The sequence below is a fragment of the Cibotium barometz genome, chromosome 9 (assembly GCF_041138505.1).
Source record: "Cibotium barometz isolate CiBa-2024 chromosome 9, ASM4113850v1, whole genome shotgun sequence".
Classification (NCBI taxonomy): domain Eukaryota; kingdom Viridiplantae; phylum Streptophyta; class Polypodiopsida; order Cyatheales; family Cibotiaceae; genus Cibotium; species Cibotium barometz.
In genome coordinates, this window is record NC_141054.1 from 32,912,000 (window position 1) to 32,933,843 (window position 21,844).

The following is a 21,844-nucleotide window of genomic DNA, read 5'->3' on the forward strand; positions in this document are numbered from 1 at the left end:
TCTAGGAAGTGTTGGTATACTGACCCTTCCCCAATGATAGTTACTCATGCTTGGTGGTGCCTATGGCTATATGGTGAATATCCTATTAGAGATATCTACATTGGGACCCCAACGAGAGTCTGGGAAGTGTTGGTATACTAACCCTTTCCCAATGATAGTTACTCATGCTTAGTGGTGCCTATGACTATATGGTGAATACCCTATCAGAGATATCTACATCGGGACCCCAGTGAGTGTAATGCGACTAACTCCTTGAGGAGCATACCTTTCTTCAACTACAATGTGTGTAACGCTACGTTGCTCTCACGCTTGGACAAATTGAGAGAGTTCCCACTCTTAGGCTTCATTGGGAGGCGTAAGACATTACACCCCACATTCTAAGGAGATACTCACAAAGGCTCTGGCACTTGGACATGAGGAGCCAAGTATCCTACTTCTACACACGGTGGATTGCCCCAATGGAGATTTATTTTTGGTGCGGATCCCTCTTGTCCTAGCTGCCCAACTGCATCTGAGACAATGTATCCTTGCTTATGGGAGTGCAGAGGAGCATAGAGGATTTTGGTATCAATAACCTAGCTTTTGGACAGACTAGAGACTGATCCTATCTACATTACTTGGGGTGCGATTGCAAATTAGACTCACTCTGGCCCACATCATCTATTTGAGGGCTGTGCAATAGATTTATGAGAGAGTGGAACCATGGTATTTTCTTCTCCTTATTCTTCCGGGGCTTTTATGGCAACATCGTGTCCCCGATTGGTTCAGACCTTTGAACCTTTTGGTTTGAGATGTCCCTTTGAATTCTCCTTTCTTCAGCATCGTGCGCTGATTGGTTGAGAACTTTGAACCTTTTGGTTTGAGGTGTCCCTTTGAATTCTCCTTTCGTCGCATTCTCGTGCCTATGCAAAGGGCTCAAGAGGAGGGGTTCAAGTGACATAACATTAGCACATAGATGGTGAGGGCATCACAAGCTCGCAATCAGCAAGCCAACGATAGCACATGGGGCAGGAATTGTGCGTAGTTGCGGGCAGGGGTGGAATGGGTGCATCCCTATGAGAGGCAGAAGAAAGCAGGCGCAATCATGACGCGGGAGGGAGGACACATGCCCACACATGAGGCAAGGGGGAAGGTCAAACACTAACACGCAGCGTGAGGGAGAGGCTTATGCAGATTCATGCTTGATCCCAAAGAGAGAGAGAGAAAGAGAGGGATTAGAGAAAGAGAGAGGGATCAGATTACATTTACGAAAGACCCAAAGCGTCTATGAGACCAACAATGTAGTCCAAGATCAATAGGTATCAAGCTAGACATTTTTAATCCTCACTGTGAGTGAGAGAGAGAGAGAGAGAGAGAGAGAGAGAGAGAGAAGAAAAAGAGAAAGAGAAAGATAGTACTAATGTCTACTAACTTCCCAATGGATTTATCAGACCAAAAAGTGTTAAATATGATCCTTGTGTAATCTGAAGATAATAAAACATAAAAATGGTGAAAGAAAAAGACACGCATACTACATGGATCCTACAAGGACAATGAGTAGCAACAATAAGACCATTGAAACTAGTGAGGCTCATCCTCTTCTATAACAATATACATATATATATATATATATATATATATATATATATAGAGAGAGAGAGAGAGAGAGAGAGACAAAGAGAGAGAATTCTATTAATGTCTGGCCTATCTACGAGATCAAATACATAAAAAAAGACCATGAAGGTCTTGTGCCAAAACAAAGGAGCATTAAATCTAAAGACTAAAAATTCCTAAGCTCATTTATTATGCCTCAAGGAGATGCAACATTACAAGATTGGGGGTCAATGGTTATTGATGAGACTATATTATCAACAAGTGCCATTGTAGAAGCAACTATTTGATTTTCCTTGACTACTTAAGAATTTCGACCGTATTCGCTCAAAGTATTCGCTTAATTAAGGGTATATAAAAGTAACTTAAGGTAATGCCATTGTTTACTTGGGGAACTTGTGGCATGACTGTATGTCAAATATTTGGGCAAGCCTCCTTTCTGCATCCCAATCAGTGTCACCACACATGCTTTCTTATAGATAACCCCTGGATTAAACAATGACCTTTATTTTAAAGCTCTCTCTAAGTTAACATTGCTCTTGGCCACTCATGTTATTGCATTTGCAGTACCTGCTTGAATGTGCATAGACAGCCTTTACCCTTGTTCCTTGCAGAGACAAACGCTAGCTAATGTTGATAGCAAGTTAGTTTCTCATAAAGAGTAAAACCTTTATTTGCTCTTTAATGCCATGTATGTGAGTTCACTTGATTTCTCATGCTCTCATGAAAAATCCATGACTTACTCCTCCCCAAATAATAATAATAATAATAATAATATAATTAAATGATGGAACTCTATGCATGACTTGTAGATTCTCATGTTAACCACAACACTTTGTAGATTAGGTTCAAATTGAACCCTTAACCAGAACACTTTGTGGGTTAGGTTCAAAGTGAACCCCTCTCATAGTGATGCCCTTCATCAAAGACCACCACAATATTTTTTTGCTATGAAGATCTCTCCCTTCGTTTTTTACTAAAAATATCTTCCCTCTCGCCTTCCCTGTAGCCTGCTGTTGTATCTTGTCCTTTCTAGAATGGTCTTCACTCGATCAAGGTTGCCTTTCACGCCAGGATTCAGCAGCTTTTCTATGAGCTGAAAAGGCTCTCTGTGTATTTACTTTCTCATCAGCAGCATCTATGCCATTTCCAAGCCTGCTTATGACTCGAATAGGATGAGCTTCAGTGTTGAAAACCCATTGATCAAGAGGAATCAGTTCGGATGGTGAGAACAAAAGGTAAAGGTATTTCAAGGTTTCTGCCAAAAAGAATGACTGCATTTTGTTGTCTTTTACACCAGAGTTCACCTGCCAATATGACAAATTAGGACCCCTCTCTCCCTCTCTCTCTCTCTCTCTCTCCCCCCCCGCCCGCGTGTGTGTGTGTGTGTGTGTGTGTTCTGAGTTCTACATTAAGTTAATTAAAATCAGTGGTTTCACTATATATAAAAAAAAGTGTGTGTGTTGTGAACAGACTCTTCTTTCTTCTAGGTGTCAGCTGGAGACAACCCACCAACCAGCTGTGGGACTTAGAACCGCATCTTATGCCCATCTGCAGGAGACAGCGAGTTTATCCTTCTTGTCAAAAACAGCTCCGGTTAGGGACATCAAATCATTAAGTTTGTCTCCAACAATGAGGAGCTCCAGCCTGAGCCTCAAGCCCATCCCATCTTGCCAGCAGTATATCCTGCAGCAAACTCACCTCGTCAGTGACGTCCTTGGTTTGAACTTTGCTCCAGCCATTCAGCAGCACCCACCTGTACCAATGTTCCAGTGAAAACAGGATCCAGCTGATCTTCTCTGCCTGTGGTCTCCAGCCAGCTGACTACAGTTAACTCTTTTGTCAGTGCAACATTGTGTGGACACCTTCAGCTCTCTGCTCAATGATAAGGCGCAATCAGGTCACTCATCGTAGTTGGATGCATTAAACACTTTCTGTAAGGAACAGGACTTGCATGTTAACCTTGGCCAAGACAAATGTCATGGTCTTCCATACAAGTTATCAAGGGCTGCAAAAAGAGTTCCACAATTGAGAAATGCAACAGGTGGGGGAATACACATATCTAGCAGTTGATTTCTCTATTCCTTATGAAACCAGCAGCAGAGACAAGATTTATCAGCGGGTGTGAATCACTAGCATGCTTGGAGAGGTAATGCTTCCAAGCAAACTTCCGACATGTCCAAACAAGATCCCTTCTCTTTGACTCACTAATTAGACCAGCAGCCATGTATGGAGCACCATTTTGGGTTGTTGATCTCACATCAGGGGATTGAAGTTCAATAGAGAGACTACATGTCATGATGCTCTCATGAATCATATGCAGCAAACCCTCTATTCTGCATCAGATCATTCTAGCACAGTTTGCAGCCCGCCCTCACACAGATACCTCAATTCAGTTGGTTACTTGCATATAGAGAGTACGTGAGGCAACTCCCATGCCTAGCCCTGTCCTCATCCATGCATCTTGCATCACAAAGGGCTGAGAATTGTCACTATGTTAATATCTTGGGAAGCCTCATGCATTATCGAGGCAAGAACACTAGAATCACCAGAGATGGCATTTGGCAGATTTACATCCATAAAACATGGATACAGCTAGACACACTCCCGTCAAGATGAGCCTGCACCAAGATCAATTTCTCACAGTGACAACAGATGGGTTTATTCAGATGTCATGCTACAAAAAGATTCATATGTCGCATGCACTAAGGATCTCCATGGACAGTCTGAGTGTCATCACATGGGCTCCACATCAAGCTACAAATATGTGATATACATTTGCTTTAGACCAAGGAGCCAACCATCCTTTGATGCCCAGCATACTTTGAGATTGCTTTCACTGCATGTTAAAGATGGATTTGGTCCTCTGTGGAATCATAGGGCTAAGGGTATGAGGACCAAAGGTGTGTCGCACTCTTTCTGCATGAGATACAGAGACACACAGGCGAATATATAAGGGACAAAAGAGGCAAGAAGAACAGATCCAGTGTGATGCTCCTTGCAACTTCTCCTAGAGCATTGGATAATGAGGAAGCCTGAGAGCCAGATGCAGGGAGAGACAAGTGCACCAGCTCAGGGCACACAGAGAGATTGCAGCCACAGAGAGTTTCCATCCTTACGTCCAAATGCCTAGCTGCTGCTAGACGCCCTCAAACAATGACACACAAAACACATCTGGGATTCAAAGTTCAGCAGAAGAGAAAACCCTCCATGCGATGTGTCTGTCATTGGACAAGTTCTTGGGACAGCTCTACAACCCTATCACACTTCGATATATCATGCCTTTCTTGTCCATCCATGTCTGCATACCTCACAATTTCCATCTATTTTTCATTTCCATTATGCTTTATTTAGGTTCTAGGGGATGCCATATGCATCTCCCACCATAATACTCACATACGCTATTATTATTCGTCCCATGGGCCCCCCGACACACTAATAAAACCCCCCTCCCTCCATCTCGCTCAGATCACATGTAGTCTCATGGACCCTTCGGGTCTTTCATAGATGTTCATAACATCTCTCGCTCTCTCCACATCATGAACTGAGCTGTCCCCCCCCCCCCTTCTCTCTCTCAACACCATGGACTGCGTGCTAATGCTTCGTGCCATGGACTGGGTTGCAACCCCCTTCCCCCGCCCCCTCTCTCTGTTCGTGTTGCCTAATGGGCACGATAGCCATGCTCACGTTGCCACTCTGACTTCATTGATGAGAGACTTGGTGGGCCGGGCTCCACACTATCTGATACACTGGTTCCCATTTTGCTTTATGCAGACAACATATTGCTGATCTCAGATTCAGCACAGGGGCTAAACAAACACCTGAAAGCATTGCAAGCCTTATGCGAGCAACGGACCTCACAATTAACCTTTGCAAGACCAAGGTTATGATCTTTAACACCTCACATTCTGTTCAAGTCAAGAGATAACCACCCAAATTGAATCATGTCCCCTACTAGTCCAAGGCAATCCGACTACAAAAGCCATCGAGACACTTTGCCACTTGTTTTCAGGAATTTGCAAAGGATGCAATAACCCTCCAGCTCTAAGCCTTTCAGTTTTATTAAGCCAGCACTAGGTACACTTCAGCACATAATCCACAACAAAGGATTTCATGTAGCCAACATAAATGCCGGCCAACCAAGGCCAAGGTTCTATGTATGCTTGGGACTTGGGTTCCCCGCACTAGGTGCGTCATGGCATTCATGTAATATCAAAGCTTGGACGTCCAGATCACTGGGCACACAAACCTTGCCATCCTTGCACAGTAATCCACCTCTAACGGAATACTTTTCCAATATATTGCCAAATTCGACCATGGGAATCATGTTGCCAATGCCCTTTGAGCAAAAAGTCAATCCTTATCTCAGCAAAAGAGATAGCATTGACCACGGGGATCCTACTAAGGACATCAACAACCCGATTGGTTGCTCCCTTATGGTAACGGATCTCAAAGTCGAACTCTTGCATGAGGTCAACCCATCTGGCCTTCCGACCCTTCCGGTCGGGTTGATCACAAATATACTTTAATGAGTGGTGATCCGTCAAAACAACAAATTGAGACCCATACAAATAGTGTCTCCATATTTCATTGCATGGATAACAACCAGAAGCTCCTTTTCTTAGATAGGATACCTGAAAGGTTCTTGCTTTCAAAGGATATGGGTGTCCCATCCTAGAACAAGGCAGGACCTATTGCATAATCACTGGCATCTGTTTGAACCACAAAAGGTTTACTAGGATCAATAATCTGTAACATAGGTGATGATGTGACTAGTTCCTTCAGTGCTCTAAAACACCAATCGAACTTGCCCTTGCTTCTCACCCCTTTTAAAAGCTGGGTCAAAGGGGTAGTAATCTTGGGATTGCATGAGGAGGTTCTTGGTTCACATACCTCCGCGGTCAGCTTAGAAGGCTAACAGACAGCCCATTATGTGGAATGACTTGATCTTGGATGAGTATGGTGGACCTCTTGGGACAGCGACGCATATTCAGTGGGCTGACTAGGAGACACCCTTCCCCACAATGTTGCATTAGAAGAGGCTTAAAAGCCTAATGGAGGAACATAGAGTTATGCTTACGCAACATCGAAGAGGCACTAGTAAAAGGATTGTGCAAATTGATGCTGCCATACCCAACCACAAGATCACACGGACCTTATTGGAAGGGTTTCATCACTCATGATTGGGAGTCTTCTCAAGGATAGGTGTACCTCTACAGGTTATGGACTGGAGAGACAAGGCATACCTCAATGCCAATAACAACATTCCAAAGCCCTTTGGCAACCAATACATGGCGCATCATACAGGACCAAAACAGGTAGTTGGTCCCATCAAGCTTATCCTCAGCAAAAAGCATCCCACATACATCACTGCCTGCCATTCTACATGCAAATAACTAATCTTTGACATAGAATGCAAATATCCCAACTACCTGTAGGTGCTGTCAATGCCTAGTGAATGCAACCGAAATTGATTGTGTCAGTAGATCATTGATGATGATGGAAACCTGCGAAGTGTATGAAAAATTGATGTGTACAGTGTGGAAATGATGCTTAGCAAGGATGCAGAAATCGATGATAATGTTGATGATGTTGTTGAAGTTGTTGAAGATGAACTCGAAGATACGACGTCAAAGATGACGACAACCCTTTTTGCACACCAAATGCTGCTCCTATTGTGTAGAAAACCCAAAATCGAACAGAAGTTGTTCGAACTAACACTCCCTTGGATGCCTGCAGAAAACCTTACAGTATACGAACAAGCCCCGAAATGCTCCAAAAATTCTATTAACGTAGTTAACAAAACACTAAAAGGTATACCTTCTCCACCTAAGAGGATAGCTCAATCTGAGACAATCAAAAGAGAAACTATGGAGAAGATGACAAGGGAGTGAGAGCCAAGAGAACCTGTTTTGATACCAACTGTTGGAGTGGTGGAGATCAATGTAGTACAAGAAAGGAAAGAGAGATAGAAGCACAACACACTAAGTAGATTGATAAGAATGAGTGAAGTACAAGTGAAGTGACATGATAAGGTCACTTACACAATCATTGACACACTCATAAGAGTGCGTACATATGCTCGGGGGAAAAAACCTCCTAAAGAGGGAAAAAGTGCCCCAACCCATTATATGCCTATGTCCACACCCTTGTGGCCCAAATTGCACATCCACATCATCCATCTCATCCATGTGATGACCTACAATAAATGCAGTCCTATCCATACACCTTTTTGACTCTTCATCTACCCTTTATTACAAATGGCCATCCAAAAGAACCTTTGCAATAGAACCATACAATATCATCACATTTCAGGAGAGCCCTTGCCTCCTCTCAATCAACACCTTTGGGAGAACACTTGCCTCCCCTAAATCACACAAGACCCATTTATTCTAACATGAAGACATTAATATATTTTTCTTTCGCTCTCACACACACAAACACACGATCCTTGTCTCTTCAGATGGTTATCTTGTCACTTCACATGATCACTATTTTGTATGTATCTACTTGTTTCTTTTCCTTATCTTTTTCCATGATCCAGTTACCTCGTGGAACTATTGTACCTCATTTTGGTCTCATTAAACCTTCTACTTGTTTCTTTTTCCATGATCCAATTACCTCATGGAACTATTGTAACTCATTTTGGTCTCATAGACCCTTTGGGTCTTTGCAACGGGACACTGTGGTTTGATCCCGGCAGTTTTATGGAGACAGTGGGACACAACTGGTCTCCTACACTGAGATTCGTCAGAGTTTGGAGGGAGGTCTGCCGGTGGTCAATGGATACACCTGGGAGTCTGACATCTGCATATAGAGCTGAAACCAGAACTGATAGAGGGGTTCGAGGAACAGGGGGAGTGGCAGTGCTGTTTAGAGACCATCTCAGCCACATGGTCATAGTAGTGAAAAGGGATATTCATGTGGGTCAAGCTCAGATTTTTGAAAAGGCGGAGCTTATACCTTGTTGTCTGCTACTTCCCACCAAAAACATCGAGATTTCTCCTCGCAGGACTCTTCCCCATACAAGCCACTTTACAGTGACATTACAGATTTTTCCACGTAGGGAGGTGGGAGACTTCAATGCACGGACACAGAGCTTCCAATCTCAGCCATATGATTTTGATTGGGACCCAACCATCATGGACATCCACAAAGCATTCAACAGTGTCCCACAGGCTCGTCTATTCAAAAGACTCCAGGAGCTTTCTGTCCCAGCAGATATGATTGATATGGGGTGTCTCAGATTATATGAGTCCGTGACGGAGAGAGTTTGGGCACCTGGAGGTATGACAGAGCAGATTAGGAGCACCACTGGTGGAGATAGTCTCATCCTACCTATACTTAGGTATTACCTTCTCGGGACCGATCTTTACCATGAGGCTAGCAGCACAGACATGTATGACACAAGGGTGTGCAGCCTTGGCTTGGTTGGAGAAAGAGTGTTTCCAGGCACATTTCCAAGAACCCAGCACAAAACTATGGCTTTTTGATACTTGGTCACTCATGCAGTGTCTTATGGGATAGCCTTTTGGGGACCAGACTTAGGGCAGAAAGACTAGGAAAGCTTGGAGAGGATACAGATACCACTACCTATTCAGGAGGGGGGACCCACACTCCAGGATCATGGACTATGAGGACCAGCGATGTCTAGGCCTATTTCTCTTGGGAGATGCGTCACCACCAAGATAGGCTATACCGAGCATGGAGACCAAGGGGAGACACATCACAGAGAATCCTCCCAGTGTGCTTTACCCAGACACCACAGACCAAGCACACCCGCCAGTGCCTTATCATGAGAAAACGCCCACAGAGAGTTACTATTAAGAGGACTTGCCAAATCCAACAGACACAATGCCACAAAGGAGAGGCCCTTCTATGCAACAGCTCCAGATCCGAAATTTACTTCAACAAAATTGGAACCATCCTGCCCTAGCATTGTATGTATCCTACCTTATGGATGTGGATGTGGATAATAATGGCACACCAACACTGACATGATGTATATGTAGCAGGCTTGAGGTAGAAAAGTTTTCTTTTATCCATTTCATTTCACCTGTTACCAGATTTTGTAAGTTTTTGTCTCATAGACCTTTATGGCTTTTGAAGATGTTTAATCTCTCTCTCTCTTTCTACAGTTGGCAGAGGGAGGGCATGGTATGCTAGAGTTACCCCCTCGTTTCTCACATAGGAGCTTCATATGAATGCCTTAATAGTCTAGATGCCCCCTCCCTCCACCTCACTCATCACGATGTTAACAAGATTTTCCATTCTGATCTCCTCGACCTACATACTCACACTAAAAGGTTAGCGCCCCACAAGATACACCCAAAGATGCAGTTCTACCGAGACTTCCTCTTGCGGACCATAGCGAATGGGTTCATCGAGAGGCTGCGATACCTACACAGACACATCCAATCATGCACGGATCAATGTTGGGTAGATTTGAGTCTCATGTCATCGCCTTAAAGTGCAGACAAGGAACGCGGATGGTATTGACAGGAAGGGCAGGATCTGTATACTTTCCTCTAGCAAGGTTCAGACAGAGAAGCATGCCCATGTACTATGAGATGCAGGGGAGGTTTCATTGCCTATTCATAGAGGAATTCGGTCCTCTCTCCATGAACTTCCCTTGGGACTTTCCCTGATGGAGCTCCATACGCATAGACTCTCTCCCCAGAGACAGCAAAGCCCAGAGCCTCAGGACACCTCACAGTTGTCCATCACAAGTTTCTTCCAGATGCCAGAGGGCAGCACCAAATGACGACCTCGAGAGGCATTTGGGGCGAGGACCTCCCTAGGACCAGAAATAATACCGAATCGATACACGGCCCATCGTGGCCTCCTAGAATCACCCTGGACAGAGCCCACCAACTGCAACGCACCCAACGTCCACGGCAACCTTCCATACAGCAGCTTTAGATTAGGGACATGGAAATTCTTCAACAACACAAGGACGTCTCCCACGAGTAGTGGACATGGGGAGCCTCTCAGCAGTCATAGACTCCCCTACGTGAGATATTATGAATGGATGAGGAGGATGTCTCCCCTCCCGATGCTACTACTTGCACTCATACTCACATGAGCTTTACCTTGCATTGTACTCTCACATGTATCCACGGGATCATTATGATGCTGAGATAGACAGACAGCTAGTCTCTTTTGAGTTTTTTAGTATTCTATGGTTCACTATTCCATGGACTTGTGCTACTATTTTTTGTATCGTAGACCCATTGGGTCTTTTGAAGATGTTAATATTACTCTTCCTACTGGAGCTTCGCAAACACAGAGATACTCCTAAGAGAGTGTCGGCCACAGCCACCTGGGGGACCCGGAGCAAAAGACAAACATTTCAAATATGCAAACAGACAGTATCCAGCAGGAAGCCATGAGAAATAAATAGACAGCACACTGAGCTGGAACAGCCAGCCCACCGTAGGAACAACTTTATTACGTAGAAGCTTTACAAAGCATCCAAGGTGAGGGTGCAGTCATGCACCAGATTTTCCGCAGTATACTGAGCAACTTTCCACAAAGCATAAACAAATCTTGGGCCAAGCTCTCTGACCAGAGCCAAGACAAAACAGTCCAAATGCTGCCCCAAAACTGTCTCAAAACAGTCCCAAATCAGCCCTGTAGGCGACAAATAAAAGACAAGCACCACTCAACTGCAACCACCAGATTGAAGACAGCCAGTAGCAAGAGAGAGAAACCACCAGCTTCTGTCACACATGTGGGTGTCGGCTGCTGTTCGGCCAGCTGTAAGACCAGCTTGGAGGTGGCCAGCAGACATGGAACTGCACAGCAGCTGCTGGCCCCCTTGTGCGCATAAAAGGGAGAGAGAGATATTCAGCTGCACTCGGCCTGTGCGCATCCCCAAGAATAACTCGGAGCAGAAGACACAGTTTAGCTGCTGTACGGCCAGCCTTGCGAGAAGGGGTGCTGCTGTACGGCCAGCACCTCTGTAGCATCCAGTCAAACAAGAGAGAGAGAGAGAGAGAGAGAGAAAACACTGCTGTACGGCTGTTTATGTTGACTAGCAGAGAGAAAAGAGAGAGGACCAGCCGCAGTCGGCCAGTGGCCTGAAGTGGCCATCTCCAAAAAGAACTGCCCTTCCTCCCTTTTTATGGAGTTGTCCAATTTTGTTTAGCCCATGCTTTTCCCCCTTTTTGCCAAAAGTGGCCCTAGCTGCTTAAAATATCCCCCTTTTATGCTTTTCTCAACATGTTGCCCAAGTTTGTACCTAGGCGCCTTCTTTTGTCCAGTGATCCATGCCCAAACAATGATTTGTCCGGCCAAACTTTAATGATGTCTGAACACATAAACTTATAAACCTTAGAAGTCACATAAATGATTAGAATCCCGTGACACTCATGCTTTGTGGCCATCTTTCAAGCCAATCCATGTCAGTAAATCTTTCAGCTTAACCCCTTCTGTGGAAAATCCCCGTTCTCACCTTGGTTCTGTTCTGAGTCTGGGCTTGCCCCAAAACACTGATCAAAGCTGGTGAAGGGACCAAATGGTGATGACTACCACCCCTCCTTCCTCACCAGCAGACCATCACCAACTTCTTCCTGGCCCAAGGAGAGGATATGGGCATAGTGGACCCCACAGGTCCACCACATAATACCTCAGTTCCGCCCTGTTCCTCCCAAGGAGTCACTTCAGAACGGGCTTGCGTGCTTCGACGTACCCGGGGTCCCCATCCCACGGGACACTAACCACAATCCTCCCATCAGCTCCAGATCCAAGACATGCTCCACCACCATCACACCACCTTCCCACGTACTGTATAACAAAAGGGGACCTCTTGGCCATACTCAGTAACCCCATGCTCGACATACTTGAGAGAGCTGCACCCTCTACTGGAAGATGATCTGCCCCACATGCTTCATATTCTCATGTACTCCATGATGCGAGTCTCTTGTACTAGTGCTTATACCCCATGTACTTCCCCATGATGATTGCCTTTACTTTCAGAAAGCTATGTTACTTGTACTTGTTTTGTTTTTCTTTTCCATGATGAGACATACCATAGATAGCATTGTATCACTTTGGTCTCATAGACCCACTGGGTCTTTAGAAGAAGTTTAACATAACTTTCTTTCTGCGATGGCGCATTTTAATCAGCCCTAGGCAACTTCACTCACAGCCTTTTTTTTTTCCCATTGGCCTTAGGCCCAAGATCCTCCCATAGTTACTGTTTTTTCAGCGCCCATAGGTGCCCGTAGGCGACACCACCGAGGGAGCACCTAGTGGGGATTTGAACCCAAGAACTCCCAGTCCCAAGACAAACACTTCACCACTTGAGCTACCACCTCATTGGCACTTCACTCACACCTTTAGTGGTGAGACCCATTAAACCATAGAGAGAGGTCTTAAACCACGGAGAGAGGTCTTAAACCACGGAGAGAGGTCTACTTGCACTACTCACCTTCATGTGAGAGTAAGAATATAGAGACGTGTGCGGTTATGTGAGGAAATAAGAACTAAAAACAGACTCAACTACATCTGCACATTCATTCTGCATGACAGAGTCAAACACTACTGCTATATAGAATGGGCTTCTACAGTTATGAGGCCATTATTTACACGAGGATAATTAAGATTCAGCTCGTAACGTACTCACATCCCTTGCATGCATGCACTTGCACACCTACATGCACACATGCCTGAAATCAAAACAGATGCACAGTGCAATATCAAAGCATGCATACATATACACAGGACAAAAACTTACATCTCTCAGACCCACATATCCAGAATCGATGCGTGACTCTCTCTCAAATGCTTGAAAGATGTCCCAACCCCAATCTCGATAAACTTTATCTCCAGTTATGCGCCACAGATACATCAAGGACTCCACTGTTTCTGGCCTTAAGATGTTCCACGACGTGCCCACCACCATATCCTACATCATATTGACACGACATATATTTGTGAAGCTTGCAAGTGATCCAGTCAATTTATAAAAAATCAGTCCATGATCACCCCAGAATATAGAGAAAATACGAGACTTCTGAAAATATTGGAGCACCGACCTGTCCCTCCCTGAATAAGTAATTCTCTCCTGCAAGCTTGGTTGGTGTACGCTGATAAAAATGATAACATGTTTTCGCAAGCTGTACCAATAAGCCCACTCACACAACTTTAGATTCAGTGAACCATGGTAATTTAAAAAATATAAAGCACTTAACCAGCACAAAGCGATCATGCCCATGCACGCTCACCCCACACACACACACACACACACCCCGCCCTTTCATACTGCATCTACCAAGACCCAGCTGTCCTAAATGGCTCACAGACATGGCTTTCATCTTTTCATATGTTTTCGCAAGCTGCACCAGTAAGCCCATTCTCACAACTTTAAAAACCAAAGCACTCAACCTGCACAACCGCCCACACATGCAACACACCCCCTTCATACTGAGTCTACCAACACCCATCTACCCTAAATGGCTCACAGACGTGGCTTTCGTGTTTTCATGACAAAAGCTGGTTTTTAGTCCAAACTCACAACGCATGAATTCAGAGCTAAATGTGCAAATCAAAAGTACCAGACTCTATAAGAAAACATACACTGCCTAGACTTTGAAATTCTGTTATAGCACTTTCAGAGTTACCAAACACCCTAATAAACATTTCAGAGAGTGGCAATAAACCTCTTTTGCAGCATCCAAGTACATCAATGCTTTCTCGGGAGTAGCATCCATTGACCCAAGTGCAAGCATCCCTGGCGCAAAACAAGCAAGCTCATCCATCTGCAGAACACCAACAGTTTAACATAGGGCGTAGTAATAATATTGCAAAATCATCTGAGTTTCACACCCAACAAGACCATATGACTTGAAACACCTGCTAAAAGATCCTTGCAGAGTACTTTGCTATAGAACACACCTTATCTAAATAAAAATTGGAGCCGGTACGTTCTGCGATGTACAAGAAATTAGATGGGCTTGATCTTCTCGTCAAAGACATAAGACCTTCCATTGACTGCTCCCACATCTCTCTAGACAAATTAATGACATAGTGAATGGTTTAGATCATATCTAAACCTGGAACTATGGCCAAGCTACAAACAAACCAAAGTCCAAACGTATGAACCTGTAATGTTTAACAGTCTCAGTCTTGTTTCCTTGTATCCAAACCTTCAGAAGGTATTCATAGAAACTGCCACAACACCATTAGATTGCAATTATTTACAGTTTTTTTTTTTTGAGCATTGGATGTTATAGCATTGGCATCTAGATTAAATCCACCATATATGCATGTACCAATACTGGAATTTAAATTGTAGTCTGAATTTTGCCAGCTTTTCATGTAAAATTTGCTCAATCAAATTTTAAAAATCAAATGTGAAATCCACCATATATGCACGTAACAATACTGGAATTTAAATTGTATAGTCTGAATTTTGCCAGCTTTTCATGTAAAATTTTGCTCAATCAAATGTTGTCGACCTGTGTCTTTTCTACAGGTTCTCTTGCACATGCATGTGACTATGCATGTGCATGCCCGCCTGCCTGAATGTGCATGCGTGCAGGGTGCATTGTGTCTGTGAGTGCATGGGTGTGTACATGTACACCTTAGAAACCATCCCTGTCAGCTACTTCACTAAATAAACCACAAAAACTAAGTTGTACCTGTCACCCATAGCACCAAAGGTAATCTTCGAAGTGGTGGGCTTTCCATTATCCGGGCTTATGAACATGGGTAGCAGTCCATCAGATGGGAAAACCTCCCTCAGCTTGTAAATAACGTTTTCAGCCTGATACACCACAAAAGCTGATAAATATCTTAAGAGATACACCCACACAATGACTCAATTTTGTACATCTCTCCCGGTAGGAAAACAATGCATGCTCTATCAAGCACTGTTTATGAAATGTGGATGAAGCATCAGCTGGCTCTTGAGGGGTAAGAAAACGGGGAGAGAGGGGGAGAGAGGGGGTTGTTGTTTGTTGGTTGATGATATGTCATTATAACATTAGCATGCAAGTCTGCCTCCTCAAGCCCATTGAGTGTCTAAGACCAATGCCCAAACATAACACTTAAAATCAGCACACCTTTTCCATGTATGTGGGGTTCCCTGTCCTTTGTGAAAGACCAATCAGTTCCACTTGTTCAGTCCCCAAATCTGCCAGCACACTCGATCCCTGAACCAAAAGAAAGATTTACAGAAAGTTCTTAAACTCTGCTTTTCCAAAACCCTCAAACAATAAGACAACTTTTGATAAACTCATACCCCAGTCCACCCTGGATTTCTTGCATGTCCAGTTGCTAAGTTGATCGTTGTGTATGGTATGCCTGTTGATGTATTCCATGCAGGTAACAATCTATTTGCTAAGTCCTTTGCTTTGTCAAGAAACATTTTGTCTTCAGAAAGATCATATGCACTAAGGAGGCCTCCAAGCACCCTATCACAACAGAAAAAATGCAAAATTAAGCAGCAAGACCAAACAAACACCCATCCAAACAGTAAAGTAAGCAATCATAAGACAACTATGGTGTAACAGTTGGAGCTGGAGCTCCCCTGGTGTGTTTGACTGTCGCCCGTCCCTCCTGCACACAGAGCTGTGCCTCCCCCCTGCCTTTGCCCGCCTCAACCCGGCCATTCAGCCCTCCGCGCCTCAGCTGCCGGACCTTCTCCCCCCCCTCCCTCCGTTCCGCCTGCTGCTCAGCCCTTGCCCACCTCCTTCCCGCCACCTTCTTCCTCCTTCCCGTCTCCTTCCCGGCTTCCAGACGCCTCCTTCCCGGCTTCCACCTTCCTTAATCATGTTTTTTTCCATGATTTGTCACTTCATAGTATCATGTGCACACCTTAATCTAGTACCATGTAAACATGATTATTCCTTACAGCTGCCTTACCGTCCCTCCTGCACACAGAGCTGTGCCTCCCCCCTGCCTTTGCCCGTCTCAACCCGGCCATTCAGCCCTCCTTCACACATCAGCTGACGGACCTCCCCCCCCCCCCCCCCCCCCCCCCCGTTCTGCCTACTGCTCAGCCCTTGCCCACCTCCTTCCCGCCACCTTCTTCCTCCTTCCCGTCTCCTTCCCTCCTTCCCGGCTTCCACCTTCCTTTTAATCATGTTTTTTTCCATGATTTGTCAGTTCATGGTATCATGTGCACACCTTAATCTAGTACCATGTAGACATGATTATTCCTTACAGCTGCCTTAAAGGCAAAGTTACAGGTCGTATATGGACAGTTTGGAGCCACTTTGGTGGCCCTATAGGTGCCCGGAGGTGCCCAGGACATGCACCAATGGTTGGGACATACTATGGGCACAATATGAACACATTTTATGAAAGTGAAAACCGACCTCATTACCACTTGCTATCACTTTACCATATAAAGGCAAGTCGTGGGTCATTCAAAATGATTCAAAGACAGAGATTGTAGAGCCAAGACCAAGGACATGCAGTCTAACAGTTTGGATCAGCCAAGTACATCTTCAAAGCAGCATTTTCCATCAACACACAGTGGAGGACAATAAGCATAAGTTCATTCATAGCATTCATTGTCTACAATCATTGTAATTACTCATTCATTCAGTAATATATAGTAGTAGTAGGTTAGGTAAAGAGTCTCTCTCTTCTCCTTCTCTCTACTTCTCTATGTCATGATCATGTGATTAGTGTTAGTCTTTATTGCTTTGCATTAATCATCATTAAGCACGCTTCTGCATAGTAGTCATGTTACATTGGTATCAAAGCCTGTCTAGGTTGTTCCTAGGAAAAAATTTTCATCAATGCTAGGGTTTGCATGTAAATCAACAAATTAGGGTTTGCGTTTTAGGGTTTGTAAGCAAAATTAGGGTTTGCATTTTTGCAGCAAATCAACCTTTTTGCATCAGCTTTTTGCTCATTGTCAGCATAGTATAGTACTAGAAAGTCTAAATTTCAGTCTAGCATGGTTCTAGGGTGTCTAGGATGCATGTAGAAGCGTAGGTTTAGGATTTTGGGACTGATTATAGCAAAAAAACAGCAAGAGTTTCTTCATGGCAACCATAGAGGATATTTTCACTTTGATGAAAAGGCAAAGTGAAGCTGGTTGGACAATGTTCGAACAGCAATCCCAGATTCCCAGGAAAGGGAAAAGCTTTACCAACAAGCATGTGAAGACCAAGATCGCCAAAGAAAACAATGTGAAGAAGAAGCAAGGCAAAGAAGGGAACAACATAAAGAAAAATCAAGGCAAAGAAGAAAAGGCGACGAAAGACGTGAAGAAGAGTATTGGAAAGAAATAAAGAAGCTTTTCGCCATGATGAGTCAAAGTACTCCAGTGGAAGCAAGTGTGGTGAAGACCAAGGAAGAGAACAAGAGTACCTCAGTAGAAGCCCAAGGACAAACGGATACCAAAGAGGCACTAGAAACCGTGTCGGATCCGTAGGTCGAGGTCAACCAAGAGGTTCAATTGTTCGAGCATGCAAAGCCACAAACAATTCCAGATTCCATGCGAGTTCCCGAGCTCGTCATAGCCATCAAGGAGGTAATAGTTCGCGAGGTCCCCACAATTATCTCCAAATCCATTGACGAGCAAGAGAAGATAAGTACTTCAGTTTCTGAGGTGTACATGGAGTCTACCATGCAATAGAGCTTCCAAAGGCAAAGGGACAACTTCCATTGCCTGCAGTTCCCAAGGCGATAGTGGTGGAGACACCCTATAGTCGAATCGACAACATGAAGCAAAGGCACATCATGTGCACCCTAGCTCCAAGTTTAGCAGGAGGCACCTTAATCCGGTGCCACGTAAACATGATTATTCCTTACAGCCGCCTTAAGGGCAAAGTTAGAGGTCGCATATGGGCAGTTTGGAGCCACTTTGGTGGCCCTATAGGTGCCCGGAGGTGCCCAGGACATGCATCAATGATTGGGACATATTATGGGCACAATATGAACACATTTTATGTGATTTTTGATGACTTTTTATGGCCTAAAAAATGAAAACCGACCTGATTATGACTTGCTATCACTTTACTATATAAAGGCAGGTCATGGGTCATTCAAAATGATTCAAAGACAGAGATTGCAGAGCCAAGACCAAGGACATGCAATCTAACAGTTTGGATCAGCCAAGTACATCTCCAAATCAGCATTTTCCATTAAGGCACAACAGAGGACAATAAGCATAAGTTCATTCATAGCATTCATTGTCTAGATCTACATTGGATCTATGACAATCATTGTAATTACTCATTCATTCAGTAATATATAGTAGGAGTAGATTAGGTAAAGAGTCTTTCTCTTCTCCTTCTCTCTACTTCTCTATGTCATGATCATGTGATTAGCGTTAGTCTTTATTGCTTTGCGTTAATCATCATTAAGCACGCTTCCGCATAGTAGTCATGTTACACATGGGTACATTGTAACACTTTTGCTCTCATAGACCCTTTGGTCTTTTGTAGATATTAATAGAACTTGCAGCCGCCGGATTTACTCCTGTTTTGTGGATTTCCACAAAGCCTTTGATACGGTGCCTCATGTTGGGATTCGGAGTCTCATTTGTGTGTCCTCTCGTGTATGTGAACCCATGTTTGTGTATCCATATGTGTGTGTGTGAATAGCCCCTAAAAGGGTTATTGTGCTAGCAGTGCATGAGCACACTGTTATGAGTGGATAAGATAAGTGTGCCATGTGACACACTTACGAGTGTGATATATTTTGTATGGGTCAAAAGATAAGGCTGCAAAAGCATTGTACTTGGTAGACATTCTCATCCTCACAGCAGACTATCGACAACTCTAGCCTTCTTGTATCACCCATGATGGACATCTTGGATGGGCCCTTGCCCGGTTTACAAGGTTGATTGGCTGTTTTTATGCAGCTCTCCCATATCCCATCACTTACTATACCCTAATACCTGGCATAGTAGTATCTAGATTTTTCATCTTGTATAATCTCAGAGTCTGAGATCTTGGCTTTCAGTTTTTAGTTTTAGTTTACTGTTGCTTTTTCTTATTTCATCCTTGACGAGATTTCACGGACACTTGAAGACGTTAATATAGCTTTCTTTCTTTCTCCACATACACCATGGATCTCTTTGATCCACCTTAGCTGTAGCTAGGCTTGTACCGGTGTAAACCCTAAACCTAGACCTACACCTCCTACCCATCTTCTCACACCTCCAGGATCTACGGGTCCCATCTGCCATACTTTGGAGTATCATCGCCTTAAATGAGTTACTAGATGAATGAGATGCACAGGAGGATTATCATATGAGATCTTCAACACCAATGGTGAAACTGGGCTGCCCACTGTCCCCCGCCGTCTTCGGTCTCAACACCCCTAGCCACCCTCACCTCTCAACTTACCACAATCATACACACATCTGCCATCACTGCCTTCCCACATACCATACGCTCTACAACCAAACCCCCACAAGCACCATGCCTCAGAATTACTAGTATGACGACAAACATGAGCAAGCTACTGGTCAAATCCAAGAGCGAGACGCTCAACAGATTTACCAATATCTTACTCATCGAAAGAAACGAGCACACTATAGACGTTGGGATGAATTATACCAACTCTTCTTAAGCGAGAATTGTGAGGAAGCCTGGAGGATACTCAGGGACCACCGCCCACCCACCCCCATCACTTGCGCTCAAACATGGCACTCCTATACACAATCTCTCTAGCAGGTATCTAAACAGCCTCCCTTCCCACATCCTCCACAGCCACTCATGGCTGAACACCTCTCTCATGCAGGAGACACTCTAGCACCTCTCCTGGCTTAAACGTTTAACTGAGATCTTTCGGGAGCTCAACATTCTAGCGGAGAGCACCTGGATAGGCAGGATTTTGGAGGACCTTCTCCACCTTGGACCATATCTTCACCCTAAATGCCAGCAATTTGCAAGATAGAGCAAGATTCACTGTTGCTTTGTGAATTTCTGCAAAGCTTTTGATACGTGCCTCGTGCCCGTCTTCTCCAACGTCTCCAAGATCTAGTCTGATATGCTTTGGGGTATCATCGCCTTATATGAGTCAGTCATTGGATGAATGAGATGCCCAAGAGGATTATCAGAGGAGATTTTGAGCACCATTGGGGTGAAACAGGGCTGCCCCTGTCACAGCCCACTTCGGTCTTTACATAGACGAGATCTCAGACCTCACATCCGTCATGACTTCCAAGGCTTGCTTTTTGCAGCCCATTCCAGTAGCTAGCAGCCCAGGGACAACCCTCATGGTATGCTTTTGTATGTGCATGGTTTGAGGCTCATAAGCGGATCGGCTCCCACCACTTCAACACAGTGCCCCCTTCGACAGGATCACACACAAGGACACGAACCAGGTGATCCGATATGATCTACTCACACTTTACATTCAAGCCACATGGATTGCACTGTTAGAGCCATTGCACACGAAAATGCAGTACTACAGGGATCATTTCTTGAGGCTTACTGATGATGGCATCATCCGGAGGTCGGGGTACCTTGATATATACATGTGACACGCCATGCAGATTGCACTTGACCAGCTATGGGTATCTTCACACCGCCTTTGGATAGATACAGGGAGAGCTGAGAGGAGTGCCCGAGAGGACAGGATCTCCAGATTGTGCCAGCAAGAGATTGAGACAAAGGAGCATTACATTTGCCATTCCCTAGTATACTACGAGATCGAGGGGGGATTTCATTGCCTTTTCAAAGAGGGCTTTGGGCCTCTGAACAGGATCATAGACTATCCAGATCAGCGCTGCCTCAGGCTCTTCCTCCTTGAGCTCCCTCGACACAGAGAGTCACTCATAAGAGAGTTCTGACCCTGACACTGCCTACAGCCAACCATCACCTGTTTCTTCCAACCACAGGAGGACAGCCCACAAAAAGCGGACCCACCTCCCACAGTGGAACGCAGAGCCTTGGCTACACCATGCTCTAGGTCACAACAAGCCCCACGCCCCCTATCCCCACCCACCAGCTCCAGATTCAAGAGGCTTTTGAGAGCAACATAGGGTCACTTTCCCACACTCAGTGGATCTAGCAACCATGTTGACTCTACTTGTGTCTCCAATGCTGGATATCCTAGACGGGCCGCTCCCAATAACATAGGAGTGATTTATTTAGCTAATATTGAGAGAGGCTCATGGATATTGATAGATTGATGCTTCAGATCAGGATTGGATATACATCCCTCCGTCTCCGGACATCATCGTATGCATTTTGTTGTTGTGTTTTTCTTTTTTTCCATGATGATGAGATTACATGGACATCATTGTACACTTTTTGGTCTCACAGACCCTTTGGGT

General features: G+C 44.6%; 1 protein-coding gene across 6 annotated transcripts in view; it reads right to left on the reverse strand.

Moving 5' to 3' along the window:
- Window positions 1-2,238: 2,238 nt before the first annotated feature.
- The window catches only part of MNS1 (alpha-mannosidase 1), a 28,608-nt gene continuing 9,002 nt past the window's right edge, over window positions 2,239-21,844 (reverse strand). For all 6 annotated transcript variants that reach the window (XM_086802778.1, XM_086802780.1, XM_086802783.1 and 3 more), the window contains exons 6-14: window positions 15,839-16,010; window positions 15,660-15,749; window positions 15,237-15,361; window positions 14,698-14,763; window positions 14,491-14,602; window positions 14,256-14,354; window positions 13,632-13,712; window positions 13,331-13,501; window positions 2,239-2,897 (exon numbers count right to left, since the gene is read on the reverse strand). In XM_086802778.1, the coding sequence (XP_086658904.1) occupies window positions 2,643-2,897; window positions 13,331-13,501; window positions 13,632-13,712; window positions 14,256-14,354; window positions 14,491-14,602; window positions 14,698-14,763; window positions 15,237-15,361; window positions 15,660-15,749; window positions 15,839-16,010 (1,171 nt within the window). In that variant the 3' untranslated portion in view covers window positions 2,239-2,642. The remainder of the gene's footprint in view (window positions 2,898-13,330; window positions 13,502-13,631; window positions 13,713-14,255; window positions 14,355-14,490; window positions 14,603-14,697; window positions 14,764-15,236; window positions 15,362-15,659; window positions 15,750-15,838; window positions 16,011-21,844) is intronic.